Here is a 13,295-nt window from a genome sequence, read left to right as displayed (position 1 = left end):
GCCTTGTTTTAAATCATTTAAATCATCTTGAGGCGTAATTGGAAGTTTTCCCAACTCCAACAAATCCAAGTTTGCAGTTCATTTCAAGACTGATATGAATAAATAAACTGAAAGTGGAGATCAGCGACCGTTTAGGATGAACTGAGTTCATTCACTGAACCATTTTTTCTGACTCATTCATTAGTGAGTCAATAAACATTGTGTGCAAAAGTTTATTTAGTCATATTAAATGAACTTAAACCAATAAAAAAGCAAGGTTTAACTGAAACTGAATTATACAAACCGTCCCTGATTATGTGAACAGATATACATTATGCAACAAATGAGTAGACATCCTTCTCTTAACACCAAACACCCAGTAATTGTGGCAATTAAAGTAGACAGAAATGGAAAATATGTGGAAATAACCACATCACATCAGTATAAGTAAAAATTAATGCTGGGCAACATTTAATCGCATCCAAAATAAAAGTTTTAGTGTAATATTTGTGTGTACTGTGTATATTTATAATGTATATATAAAGACACGCATACAGCAAATATTTACAAATTATTTACATATGCATATAATTTAAATTAGTGCAGTCAAACGATTAATCACATGCAAAATAAAAGTTTTTGTTTACATAATATATGTGTGTGTACTGTGTATATTTATTATGTATATATAAACACACACACATACAGCAAATATTAAAGTATTTGTGTTCATATATTTATATTCAAATAAATTATATAATATATATTTAATATATAAACGTAACATTTTTCTTATATATATATACACATGCATGTGTGTATAATGTTATATATATATAATAAATATACACAGTACACACACATATTATGTACACTATAGAAAAACAAGAAGTTGAGAAAACTCAAAAATCTCCTTAAACTTTTTAAGTTTTCTCAGAAAACACTTGTGATAAATCATTGCCCAGCTCTAGTATAAAATACCTTGGATGTTGGGTCTAAAGAGACGCTCTGAAGAGTGTTCTGAACGCTACACTTTTCCTTGTTGAAATGCAGTCATACAGTCCCGTTACTGTGTCTGATGTAGATCCTCTCCCATGCTACCGTCCCGCAGACGCAGCAGAAGTGCCACAGGTTGCAGATGAGTCCTCTGTCGAACGGGTTCTCCTCCGAGTCGCAGTGTTTGAGGTACAGGATGCGCTGGCGTGACATGAACTCCCAGGTGGTGCTGTTCACCGAGGCCAGGTACAGGTGAATGCACAGCAGGAGCAGCACGACCACCGAAAACACAGCCGTCAAGGCAAACGCCGCGAGCACGAGTCTGTTCTGAGCAAACCACTGCTGCCAGGTGGGTGCAGAGACGACGCCGGACCTTAAACATGCACGCTTCAGGTTAACTCATAGTGCAATTAATGCATTAGAAATCTGCTTCCTGTGAACCCAACTGAACTGTGAATAATCAGTATTTCACAGCATCTCGGCGTTAACTGATAAACATCTCAATGTGATCAATAGAGTCGAGTGTGTAATGAGGGAACAGTGCAAATCAGCTTAATGAATTGCTCCTGTGAGATCAATAAAGCTAAAGCATTGCTTACTGTATGTTTTACAGTATATACTGCAGGGGACCCCCAGATATAATCATCCTCATGAGAGGGACCCCCATTCTAAACTGATTTCATGAATAAAGAACCAATTATTACTGTGAAAAAATATATTATTTTGAAAATATTTAGTTTCTGTTACTTAACATTATGTCTTTTTTTCTAAACACTGTAATACTGTTAAATGCATAAATAAATAATGAAATAAAATATGACTTGAGTACATAATATTTTAGTCAAATTTTATTTATTGTAATCTTTTGTTATTTCTTTTAATCACATTTATTTAGTTATTTATTTAAATCTAAATGTATGTGTTGATTAGTAATTCACATAAAACTTTATTTGGTTATTTTAATATTTTTTATTATTTATGTATTTAATTAATGCATGATTTCAAGTCAAATTGTATTTATTTTAATCAAATGTATTTATAATTAAAAATTATTTATTTTGATCACATTTATTCAGTTTTTTTAAATAAAATTGTATTAATTTATTTGTAATTTCTTTATTTGTTATTTATTTTAATAATAAAGTTAAATTATTTACTTATTGTTATGTATTTATATTTAATCACATTTGGTTTATATAATCAAGTTTTATTATTTTAATTATATTTATTTGGTTATTTAAATAAAATTTGATTTATTTAAATAAATCTAAATTTTCTTTTCTACGGACCCCCTAGCACTTTCTTTGTGGGCCCCTGTGGCCCCTGGTCCCCAGAACCCAATTTGAAACCCCCTGGCATAATTTTTTTATTAAAAAATTATCTGGCAGTCCAATCAAATAACATATTAAGTAAAAAAAACAAAAAAACAGCAAATAGTAGAGCATGGCGCTAGCAACGCCAAGGTCATGGGTTCGAATTCCAGGGAAAGCAAGAGCTGATAAAATGTAAAAACTGTAACTTGAATGCAATGTAAGTCGCTTTGGATAAAAGCATCTGCTAAATGCATAAATGTAAATGTAAATGCATGTCTGTTCAGACTCACCATGAAGCCTGTAAACCCCAAGATACAGCAACAAACTGCACACACAGGTACAGCAGGAACCATTTGTGATTCCTCTCCCCAACACAGTTGTCTATCCAGGGACAATGATGGTCAAAACGCCTCACGCAGCGCTTACACATGTTACAGTGCTTGGCCCTCATCGGTTGCTGGTTCACGTACAAAGAGAAACAAGAAGAACAGATTTTACTGGAAGAAACACAGAAACGTCAGTTTATCGTAGAGCAAAAGGAGAGTTTAGGTTATTGCAGTACCAGTAAAAAGCAGTAGCCGCAGCGGCGCTGCTTTAATGAACTGTGATCTTGAGGAATCATCTTCTCCAGTTCTTCATTATTGTCCACTGACGCTCCCTAAAAGAGTCCAGCCTGTATTAGACAGTTAGTATTTGAGTAAGATATGATCTTACACATGTCATGCCTACCTTTGCGTCGCCGTCAGACAGAACAAACCCAGGATCCATCAGAGACACAGTGAAGTACAGCAGCACAGAGAGCAGAACCACAGAGATGAACACCACAGGCTGCACCAGATCTCCTCTCTCCTGACACTTACGAAGATCTGCACAACAACGTGAGTTTTAACATTTCTTTTTAATATGTAAATATATACAGTTGTGCTCATAAGTTTACATACCCCTTGCAGAATGTGCAAAATGTTAATAATTAAAACAAAATAAGAGGGATCATGAAAATGGCATGTTGTGTTTTATGTAGTGCTGTCCTGAATAAGCTGGAGATGTTCTCCATAAAACAAAATAATAACTGAGTTTATAAAAATGACCCTATTCAGAAGTTTTCATACCCTTGAATCTTTCGTTTCCTGGATGATCCACGACTGTTTTTATATTTTGTGATAGTTGTTCATGAGTCCCTTGTTGAGCAACTTCCTGCTGTTCTTCAGAAAAATCCCCCAGCTCCTTTACATTCTTTGGTTTTCCAGCATCTTCTGCATATTTGAACCCTTTCCAGCAGTGACTGTATGATTTTGAGATCCATATTTTAACACTGAGGACCTCATACACAACTATAACAAAAGGTGAAAACATGTACTGATGCTCAAGATAGCAACACAATGCATTAAGAGCCGGGGGGTGAAAACTTTTGAACAGGATGATGATTTGTAAATTCTCCTCATTTTGTTTAACAAAGATATTTTTCTGGACTTCAGAAGCTACATATATACTTACATGTTTCCCAGAAGACAAAATAAGTACAATTTACCCTTGATCATCCAATTCAAAAAGTTTTCAGTTAAAAATGATTTTGTCTTGTGGAGTACATGTGAGCATCTGTTATGTGAAATAGCTTATTCAGGACAGTACTAAATTAAAAATATGCCATTTTCATAGATCCCTCTTATTTTGTTTTAATTATTAACTTTTTGCAAGGGGTATGTAAACTTATGAGCACAACTGCACATGAAATAGATCTGAATACACACACACACATAATGAAATCACACTGATTAAAGAAGGAATATACCTGTGTTATGCAGAAACAGGACTAAAGTCGTGAGCCAGGTCAGAATGATATGAGCAGTTCGCACTAAACAGCCTGATTTAAACATCCTGCGCCTTATAAACAAAACATATATTAACAACACTTAAAACATAGCTACATATATACAAGTACTGCTCTGTGTGTACTCTTATAATTACATAAAGTAAACCATTTTAAACTAATTTCTAAGATGAAATCGTATGTTTTTATATTGACATTTCCGGGTCTGTGCTGTTATTAAGCCTAGATTTCAAAATAAAAGTCACTTTCAAAATACGACTCTTTTAGATATTAATTGTTCTAGAACATGGTTTATATTTAATAAATTAAACATTGTAAAATTAAATAAGGTAAAATGCTAATGTCCTGTTCAAATTTACATTTAAATTTAAAAAGTAAAATGCCAATGTCGTGTTCACAATTGTAGATAGATGGCAGTGTTCAACCACTGATCAGAACAAAGAGCCCTACATGAAATACACTCTGCAGTTTAATTTAGTTACAGAGAGTGAGATATGATCCATGTAACTGTTCAGAGACCAGGTCAGATCGAACTAGGGCTGAATCTTGTGTAAATAGGTCAGATGGTGAAATATAATATTTGCTATTTCACCAGATTATGTAAGAAAGGCATCAGCAGATTTTAAAGTGTAGCATGTGTATAGATATATATATAGTAGTTTTTAGTTATTTATTATTTTTTGTTTATAATTGTGTGCAATTTCCAGAATAAATTAAACATTTTTAATTACCGGTATTAATATTTTAAATATTAAACAATTGGAATGTTTTTGTAAAATGCATGCATATATATATATATAGTAGGTTTTATATATTTTTTTTAAATATAATTGTGCAATTTCCAGAATGTATTAAAATATATTTAATATTTTAAATATTAAACAATTGGAATGTTTTTGTAAAATGCATGCATATATAGTAGGTTTTATTTTTTTAATAATTGTGCAATTTCCAGAATGTATTAAAATATATTTTAAATAAACAATTGGAATGTTTTTGTAGCATACACACATATTAGTAGTTTTTAGTTTAATAATTGTGCAATTTCCAGAATAAATTAAAAAAATGTGTTTTAAATATTAAACTGGAATGCTTTTCAAAATGCTTGTAGTATACACACGTATCAACTTATTAAATAACCATTTTAGTGACACATTTGTAGATTATATAAAATTTGGAAGCATTTCTAAAAATTAAAAACACGAAAGACAATATACTATGAATATTACTTTTTATTGAAAAAATAAATTATATTTAAGGTATTTATTTAAAAAAAAAAAAAAAAAAAAAAAAAAAAAAACTAAAATATGAGTCACTCTGAAACAAATACTGTTTCAATGAAAATCTGGGACATACTCGAATCATTCATTTCCAAGAACATCCACCATAAAGCAGTTTCCAGTCCTTCAGATACAAACACAAATCTGTGCATTTATGTGTTGAAATTAATGTACTCAAAACCCCCAATACTGCAAGTAAGTATATCATGTGCATTTATTACTCGAACATATGGTCCCCATAACAAAACACTCGCACCCTCTGACAACATTTACAGTCATTGCATTCACAATTGACTAAAGCAATTAAAGTGCATTCTTCTTCAAATCAACCAGATATTATATTAAGGCAAAGCTAAGAACAACAGTGTGCCGATTTAAAATAACCACAATTAAGATTAAATTAGACAGCAGTCGAACTACTGAGAAACACAAAAACACTGGCTTCTGAAACTCAGAGACCGTGCAACATTCATTAAACTCTCAGATGCCACAACATAAATAAATATCTGGTTATAAAATACATGACTTTAGTCAATATAAAGCAGCTTTAGTAAGAAATGAGCAGTGCAACTTCAATCAGCATGAAATAATGCATTTGACAGTAGTTTGTAGTGTTGATTGAATTGCATTGCCTGACTGCATCATAACAGCTCTCGACGACTTCTCGCAGTGGCACTTTACATGTATATGACCAAACACACAATGGTCACAGGAAATCGAAAAACGTTGGTCCCTGATTTCAGCTTCCAAACTTCTTTTACCGTTCTAGAAGACTAAATAAATAATGAGGTGTTTGTTAGCAGCATCCTTGTCCTCGCTCACATTCACAGAATGAGATGTCCTCCACACCTCAAGGTTCAAAGCCTCGAGATTCTCGCTTCGTGTCCGTTCTTCACGGCCTCATCTTGACTGCACGCCTAACGTAGACTTGATGTGTTCATACACCACGTAGCTGATGCTGACGGCCGGGATGACCTTCAGGAAGTTTGGGGTCAGGCCCCGATAGAGACCCATGGGGCCCTCGGTCTTCATGATCTGCTGGAAGAGTCCTTTCATCGAGACCTGAGCTGCGCCTTCAACCGCAGCTGCAGAAATAAAAACAATATTCAGTAAACGCATGCATTAAAATGCACCATAAACTAGGGCTGCTTGATTATAGTAAAATCATAATTATTTTGGTCAATATTGAGAACATGATTATGAACTTTGGAAAAATCATGCATTAATTGAAAAAGTGGATTTTCTTGGAGTTTAAATATAATTAAACCAATAAATTAAAATGCATTCAAAAATTATAAATGTATTAAATATATAATTAAAATGTATTAATATATAGAAAAGTGTATTAAATATAAATAAAATGAATATGAAATATTATATAAATATACATATTAAATGACATACATTAAATAAATGTATTAAGGAAATGTACATTAAATATTATAAACTAACTTGTATAAATGTATAAGCTGCATTATTATTAAATGGTATATTAAAAGTATTAATGTTATACTAAATAGAATAAAATTTATTATTATTAATATATAATATATATAAAACACATTATTATTAATATATATATATATAAATTTATTATTATTAATATATAATATATATATAAAACACATTATTATTAATATATAAATATATATATATATATAAATATATATATATATATATATATATATATATATATATATATATATATAAATTTATTATTATTAATATATATATATATATATATGATAAATAAACTGTATTAAATATAATATATTAAAAGATTACATATTTACACCTATTGGGAAGCATGGAACTCACCTTGCGCCTGCATGCGTGTTCGTATGAGAGCTAGCGGGTAGCTTGCGAGTTGGCCACACGTGCTGGAAACCGTACCGCAGGCTAGCAGCACTAACACACCCGGATCCGCATTCTCCGTCCCATAGCGCTGGAGCCAACTGTTCTTTAACGTCTATCAAGAGCAAACGAGGAAATAAAGTGAGCTCTTTCTGCTGGCGAGTGACCGCAGCAGCTGCGATTGCTTTAGTTTGAGTTCCTCTGCTCACCTCATAGATGGCCAGGTCGATGCCAGCGTACGGGATGATGCCCAGCATGTTGGGGATGTAGCCTTTGTAGAACGCAGACACTCCCTCGCCCTTCAGGATCTGTTTGGCGCAGTCTGAGATGCCCTTGTACTGGCCAGTCTTTCTCAACGCCAGACGGGTTTTGAGAACCTGAACAGAAGAGCATTGAGAGGTTTGATTGCTAACATCATGCCAGCTTAATTGTCTGAGATACAAATGAAAATAGCAACTAAAAATCTTTAAGACCTATTTTTCCAGTTTAAGGTTGTTTTAACACTCAAATGGAGTAAAACGCACCTCCATGGGGTAGATGGTGCTCTGTGCGATGACTCCTGCCAGGGAACCTGCTACAAAGCGCTCCGTGATCCCCAGAGTTTCCTGACTGCTTCCCATCAGCCGCTTGATCTGACGAAGAAAAGGGATTCATTTAATGAGTGGCATTTATACATAAAGCAATTTATAAAGCAAAATTCTTATCGTATCCCTGACAAAACAAGTGCATCAGTTCTGGTCTCTTACCTGCTCATAAGCCATGAATTTGAGGGCCGACTCGGGCACGATTTTGATGACATTGATGCCGTTGCCCCTCCATAAGGAACGCATCCCTCCTTCCTTGATCATCTGGGCGAGACCACTCATAATACACATATTGTTTCCATGAGCTCCATGCACCTACAACAGAAGAGCCAACAACATAGGTTTATCAGACTAGTGTGTCAGTATTAACAGATAACATCATACTTCCATGATTTCAGACGGACGCATTCAATTAAAACTAGAGCAAAGATGAAGATTTAGGAAAATGTAGGTAAAAGGTTTTGGCCCAAATCACTGAACTATCAAAGTCCGTTTGAGTAACCGCTGACGTAAACATGACACAGATCTTCACTATCGCTCAGCCGTGAGGGTGTGCTTAACTCCTCAGATTCTGATTGGTCGCCTGACTGGACTGTATAACTATTCACAGAGTCCAGATCCTTTCACTGGAACATACATTTATGATTATGATACTGATTAACTCCTATTATGACTCTTGGGAAACATAACCAGTTGTATGAAACCAGTTTGCACTTCGATTAAAGGGAAATGCTTGTGTAACTAAAACCTCCTTCAGTCTATAGAGAAAGTTGAGGTTGGAATTTAGTATAAACCTTCACCATTAAATGAATAACTCAAGAAAAAGATGGCTTTATTATTTTAATATAGCATAAAAACACACAAGATGTAACACGGATGTAGTTCTATTCACCCTTCAGTGACTTTGGGCTGTTTTGCAGGTAATTCTAAGGCATGTGCATCGCTGTACCTGCATGAGGACTTTGAGCCGGTCGAGCGGAGCAGTGAAAGTTCGGGAAACGGCTCCAGCTCCTCCACCGGCGGCCAGATGTCTCCACCACATCCCCGTCATGTGCTCCTCTGAGGTAAACTCATCTGGGACCATCATGTTCTCTCCCACATCGAAGATCTGCAAACAAACAGATCACCGACATGGTTAAAGACAACTGACAATAAACACAGGACATAATGAGCCAATATAAAGGTATCCGTCAAGCACTGTTTTCAGTAAACGCAGCTACATTCTAAAAAAATATTTTCAAAGTTAGAAATCATACTGTAATAATCTCTTTTTGCACAAGAAATACTATTTCAGTCTTAGTCTAATATATATATTAAACTTTAAAACATACATACACGCACATGTCTGAACGAACATAATTTTAAAAGTAAAAAATTAAGATTATTGGAGTGTATTTTACTAGAAAATACCATTTAATTCAAAGTGTTATTTGCCATGCCATTGTAATTAGTTGCGAAATTTACAAAAAATATATTTGTAAATAAAAAGTTGTAAATAAAACAAACTGCAGAACATTTTACCAAAAACTAAATTATTTCCATCTTTTTTTTTTAATTTCCATCTTATACAAATTTCACTTTTAATTCATTGTGTTACTTGCCATTTCTTTATAATCATTTGTGAAATTTACTAGCAATTTCTGGGTCTAAATTTCTACACCAGATTTTTTTGCAGTGTAGTATTTCACATAAGTGCAACTGCAAGAGACCTAAAGTGCAACGGCCTTGGCAGCAACAGCATATGCGTCAGAGTTGTCTTGACCCGACCAGTGACGCTGCCAAAAACCTGGAACTAGTCTGCGTGCTTTTTAGGGCACCAAATGTGCCGTTTCAGCCAAAAAAATCCATTGTGAACTTTACAAACTAATGCTAAATTGATTGCAAACTCGTGCACATTGCATCAGGTTTCCAAGTCCGTCTCGCTGGCCTCGTGAGAACAAAGGGCGCAGTCCGGTTTAAACCGGAGTTCAATAAGAATCTAAAGTAGGTTGTTGATATTGAACTGCACAAAGTCTCAAAATCATCTAATTGCGAGTGTCAACAAGAATTGTTGCACTGGAGGAAGTTAGTCCCGGTTTAATTTGAGTGCTCTGACATTTGATTTGCATTTTTAATGGATGGATTTATGCACAAACTCTGGCCGCTGTATAAGGATGCTCTGGAGACTAGTTAAGATTTAGTAGCTGCAAGGTTATACCCATTAAATTGGACCCTGTCCTAGATCACGGTGTTCCAGTGGGACTGGAGATATTTTAGGCAGTCACGTTAAGACTGTAATCAACCATATACCAGGCCTACGCTCTGAACCCATCCTAAAACACAAACCAGCCTAATTTATGTACATTTTAAGGAATCTGAATCATTCCAAGTAGACATAATCAGATTATTAGATTAATGTCACTTTGCAGTCGACATGAATAAAGCAGCTTTTACTAAATAAGCTTTGTCTGTTGTTTTGAAGGATTTGGACTGAGTGCAGGGTTTGTGTGAGAAAATGCTTACAGTCGAGTGTTTCCAGTACAGGATGATTTCGGGAACGTTTTCGGCAGGCTGTAATGTGGGATACTTCTTCCATTCGTTCCAGTCAATAGTCATTGTGCCGTTTTTGTCCATGCTGCGTGAGGGAAACGGGACAGAAAGATCATTTAGAGCCTGTAAATTAGTTCTGTGCTTTACAGTAAACTTAAAAGATCATTAAAAACTTCCAACAAAGCTGTGACTCAGTCTATTCAGAGATAAAGTGATCAAGGTTTATACAGTCATAAACAAAAGGCTTGGTAATGTAAATGTAAGAAAAAAAATTACTATAATAAATTCCAGCAAAATTATGTAGAATTAATTAATGCAATAATAAAAACACTTTAAAACTAATAAATCTGTTTTTATAGTAAAGCAAAAACAAAGTAATTGATAAATCTTTTCATCGAGTGTGTCAGTCAAACAGTGAAAATTAGAATAAATGACAGCAGTTTTAACACTTAAAACGTCACTGAATATTATTAGTCAAATCCCAACCAGAAAACATCATTGCAGTATTGTCCATTTTTTATTCAAACGATATATCACCTTTGAAGGACTCTCTCTGCTTGCTGGAGGGAAATATGGACGCCAAGATCTCGCAGCGAGTTCACAATATCATTGGCGTTCACTTGACCTGATATGGAACAAATCATCAATGTCAGCTGTTTTAAAATCACCAAGTTACGGGTTTATAAGTCTTAAGCATTGCATTAAGGTATAATACCAGCAATCTTTCTATCCAGGCTTTTAAAGACAAGCTTCAGGTCTTTCTCGTGGTCTTGGAGGTAGTGAACAAACTCTTCAAAGTCCAGCTGTCCATCATGCGCTCCCTCTTCAGTTTTCATGCTTTTCTGTGAAGAGAAAAGAAAGATGCAAGAGTGTGAGAATATGCAATGCATCAGTAAGTGTTCATGTGTGAATGCCAACACCTGGCAAACTAGAACAGACAGCATGAGAAACTGTGCAGATCAGATTACAAATACAATTAAAAACCTCGTTCAAATAATTAAAAATCATTATTAATCACTGACGCTTACAGGAACTGCACCGCTAGGGGCGCCATACAGCCGTCAGTTCAAGGACAACGACATTCAAGTATAATGTATGAGTTACAGCACCATGGTATTGATGTGATTAAACAATATAGCACATTATTGACGCACTTTAATTAGTCGATAGCAATAAAAATGCGCTCTTTTAGGTTTCGCTCTCGGAAACTCCATATATGGTCAACTGAACGGAAGCGCGCGCGCAAGAACAGGAAGCGTCATGCCTCAAAATGTGTAGTTTCTAAATGAAATAAGTAAACTACTTTTTAGTTTAATCGGTTTAACGACTTTACATCACAGTGAAAAAATATCTAGATTTGTGTATTGTCTTACCTTCCTCCATTTTCGATATGTAGAGAACTCCTGCGACGGGAGAAGCACACTGAGAGACTTCAGCGATTTCAGTTCAGACGGTAATCCGTTCGATTCAAAATAATCCACCTCGATTTGATCTGAATTATGGACAGGCACATAAAGGCACAGGCACAACATCTTGAAAATAATAAGTCTCCGACAATAAATAAATAAATAACACGAGAACACTGTCGTCTGCCGGCGGTTGAACTCTGAAATGCCGGTGAAGCGCCTGATCACGTCGAGAAAAGTCCTTAGACACGCCCACTGAGTGAAGAGCAGCGGAATCTGATTGGTCAGCGCGTTTTGCGCATTCGAACTGATTTCACCGCCGTCCTTGACGTCAGAGGCTAATCGTCCAATCACGAGTGAGAATCCGGTACGAACCTGCAACTGAATACAAAAAATACATAATTATTAGAAAAAAAAACACACAAAAAAAACTTATTGGCCTACCTAAAGCTAGTTAACATGCCCCAAGTTATCCAAAATGAACTAAAACTAAAGGTCATAAAACTTTTTTGTACTTGAAATATATGTATATAAACTTTCTTTATTTCAGCTAGTGTCCAAGGCACCATGTCATTTTTTCATTTAGTTTAAATGTATTAAAATAATAAAACTAAAACTTAAATAAAAACTATAAACAAAAAATAATACAAAAATAATAAATATTGAACTAAAATGAACATGCAAAATATTTAAAAAAATTCAAAATATTAATGGAAATATAATTGTATATCAATGATAGTAAAATAACACATTTTGAATTAAGTGTTTCATTGCTGAAAAACTGAGTTTAAACTTATTTTGTGCAATTGTACTTGACTTTTCAGTTTTTTTTAGTGCAGCTATCATTTATTATGTTAAATTACTTAAAAGTGAACAAAAAGTATGTAGTTGCATACGAAAATTATAATATAAATTGTCAAAATAAAATAAAACGACAACAATAACTACACTTACTTGTCTTCATATTTAATATGTGTATTTATATGTTTATTGTGATTATGAGAATTAACTCCAATGCATATGGAATACTTTTCTGTTATGTATTAAATAGCCTTTAAATAGGTTAAATATCTTAAATAACACTGAAGCCTGAAGCCTAAATATTACTAATTGGAGTTAAAAATACCAGCAGGACAGTACGGGGTATTTCTTGCTTAGCAGCAGCAATTCATGTTAATAGGTCCAAATATAAACGGCGACGCTGATCTTTGTAGGGCATAATCCTGCAGTAAAGCTGTCTGCTCCGGTTGCAATGTTACATCAGAGTCTGCTGGAGGAGAAGCGTCCGTGCCAAGACTAACTCCAGAGAGATTTATGTGGTATCTCTGGAGAGGGGGACACCAACCTATTCACCATCTGTAACCTGAATACAGGACATGATTCACACACAGCGAGGGAAAAGCCCGGTATGGAGAGGACTGGTGTTTAGACCTCTTCAAATGCCAGAATTATTGAAAGTCTGATGAAAATTTGCTCACCCTCAGACTATATCAGATGTAGATGTTCTTTAGATTTGGAGAAATGTG

The 13,295-nt window shown here is 34.5% G+C and overlaps 3 protein-coding genes across 3 annotated transcripts in view; all 3 read right to left on the bottom strand.

Annotated features, from left to right (window-relative positions):
• LOC306849892 (uncharacterized protein) overlaps positions 1-13,295 on the bottom strand; it is a gene marked incomplete at its 5' end in the record, with an annotated part of 704,045 nt that overhangs the window by 225,264 nt on the left and 465,486 nt on the right. The window lies entirely within an intron of this gene.
• LOC306849767 (palmitoyltransferase ZDHHC12-A-like) lies at positions 190-4,347 on the bottom strand. Its single transcript, XM_079385061.1, has 6 exons — positions 4,078-4,347; positions 3,018-3,154; positions 2,851-2,946; positions 2,579-2,745; positions 853-1,348; positions 190-644 (listed from the first exon to the last, which is right to left on the bottom strand). The coding sequence occupies exons 1-5, from the start codon at positions 4,160-4,162 to the stop codon at positions 1,033-1,035; spliced, it is 801 nt and encodes a 266-aa protein (XP_079241187.1). The 5' UTR covers positions 4,163-4,347; the 3' UTR covers positions 190-644; positions 853-1,032.
• LOC306849479 (calcium-binding mitochondrial carrier protein SCaMC-2-A-like) lies at positions 5,332-12,013 on the bottom strand. Its single transcript, XM_079384530.1, has 10 exons — positions 11,737-12,013; positions 11,079-11,205; positions 10,901-10,988; positions 10,337-10,448; positions 8,784-8,942; positions 7,997-8,149; positions 7,775-7,882; positions 7,460-7,627; positions 7,215-7,365; positions 5,332-6,481 (listed from the first exon to the last, which is right to left on the bottom strand). Exons 1-10 carry the CDS (start codon positions 11,893-11,895, stop codon positions 6,297-6,299), a joined length of 1,410 nt encoding a protein of 469 aa, XP_079240656.1. The 5' UTR covers positions 11,896-12,013; the 3' UTR covers positions 5,332-6,296.

The sequence above is a fragment of the Barbus barbus genome (genome assembly GCF_936440315.1).
Source record: "Barbus barbus genome assembly, chromosome: 29".
In the NCBI taxonomy this organism is placed as follows: domain Eukaryota; kingdom Metazoa; phylum Chordata; class Actinopteri; order Cypriniformes; family Cyprinidae; genus Barbus; species Barbus barbus.
This window is presented reverse-complemented; position numbering and strand designations above follow the sequence as displayed.

Coding starts and splice junctions, on each gene's coding strand:
- LOC306849767 (XM_079385061.1), bottom strand. CDS start 4,162: ATGTTTAAATCAGGCTGTTTAGTGCGAACTGCTCATATCATTCTGACC. Junction 2,947..3,017: donor TGTCTGACGGCGACGCAAAG/GTAGGCATGACA, acceptor GGACTCTTTTAG/GGAGCGTCAGTGGACAATAA. Junction 1,349..2,578: donor TGGGGTTTACAGGCTTCATG/GTGAGTCTGAAC, acceptor TGCATGTTTAAG/GTCCGGCGTCGTCTCTGCAC.
- LOC306849479 (XM_079384530.1), bottom strand. CDS start 11,895: ATGTTGTGCCTGTGCCTTTATGTGCCTGTCCATAATTCAGATCAAATC. Junction 7,883..7,996: donor AATTCATGGCTTATGAGCAG/GTAAGAGACCAG, acceptor TTTCTTCGTCAG/ATCAAGCGGCTGATGGGAAG. Junction 7,628..7,774: donor GCACCATCTACCCCATGGAG/GTGCGTTTTACT, acceptor TCTTCTGTTCAG/GTTCTCAAAACCCGTCTGGC.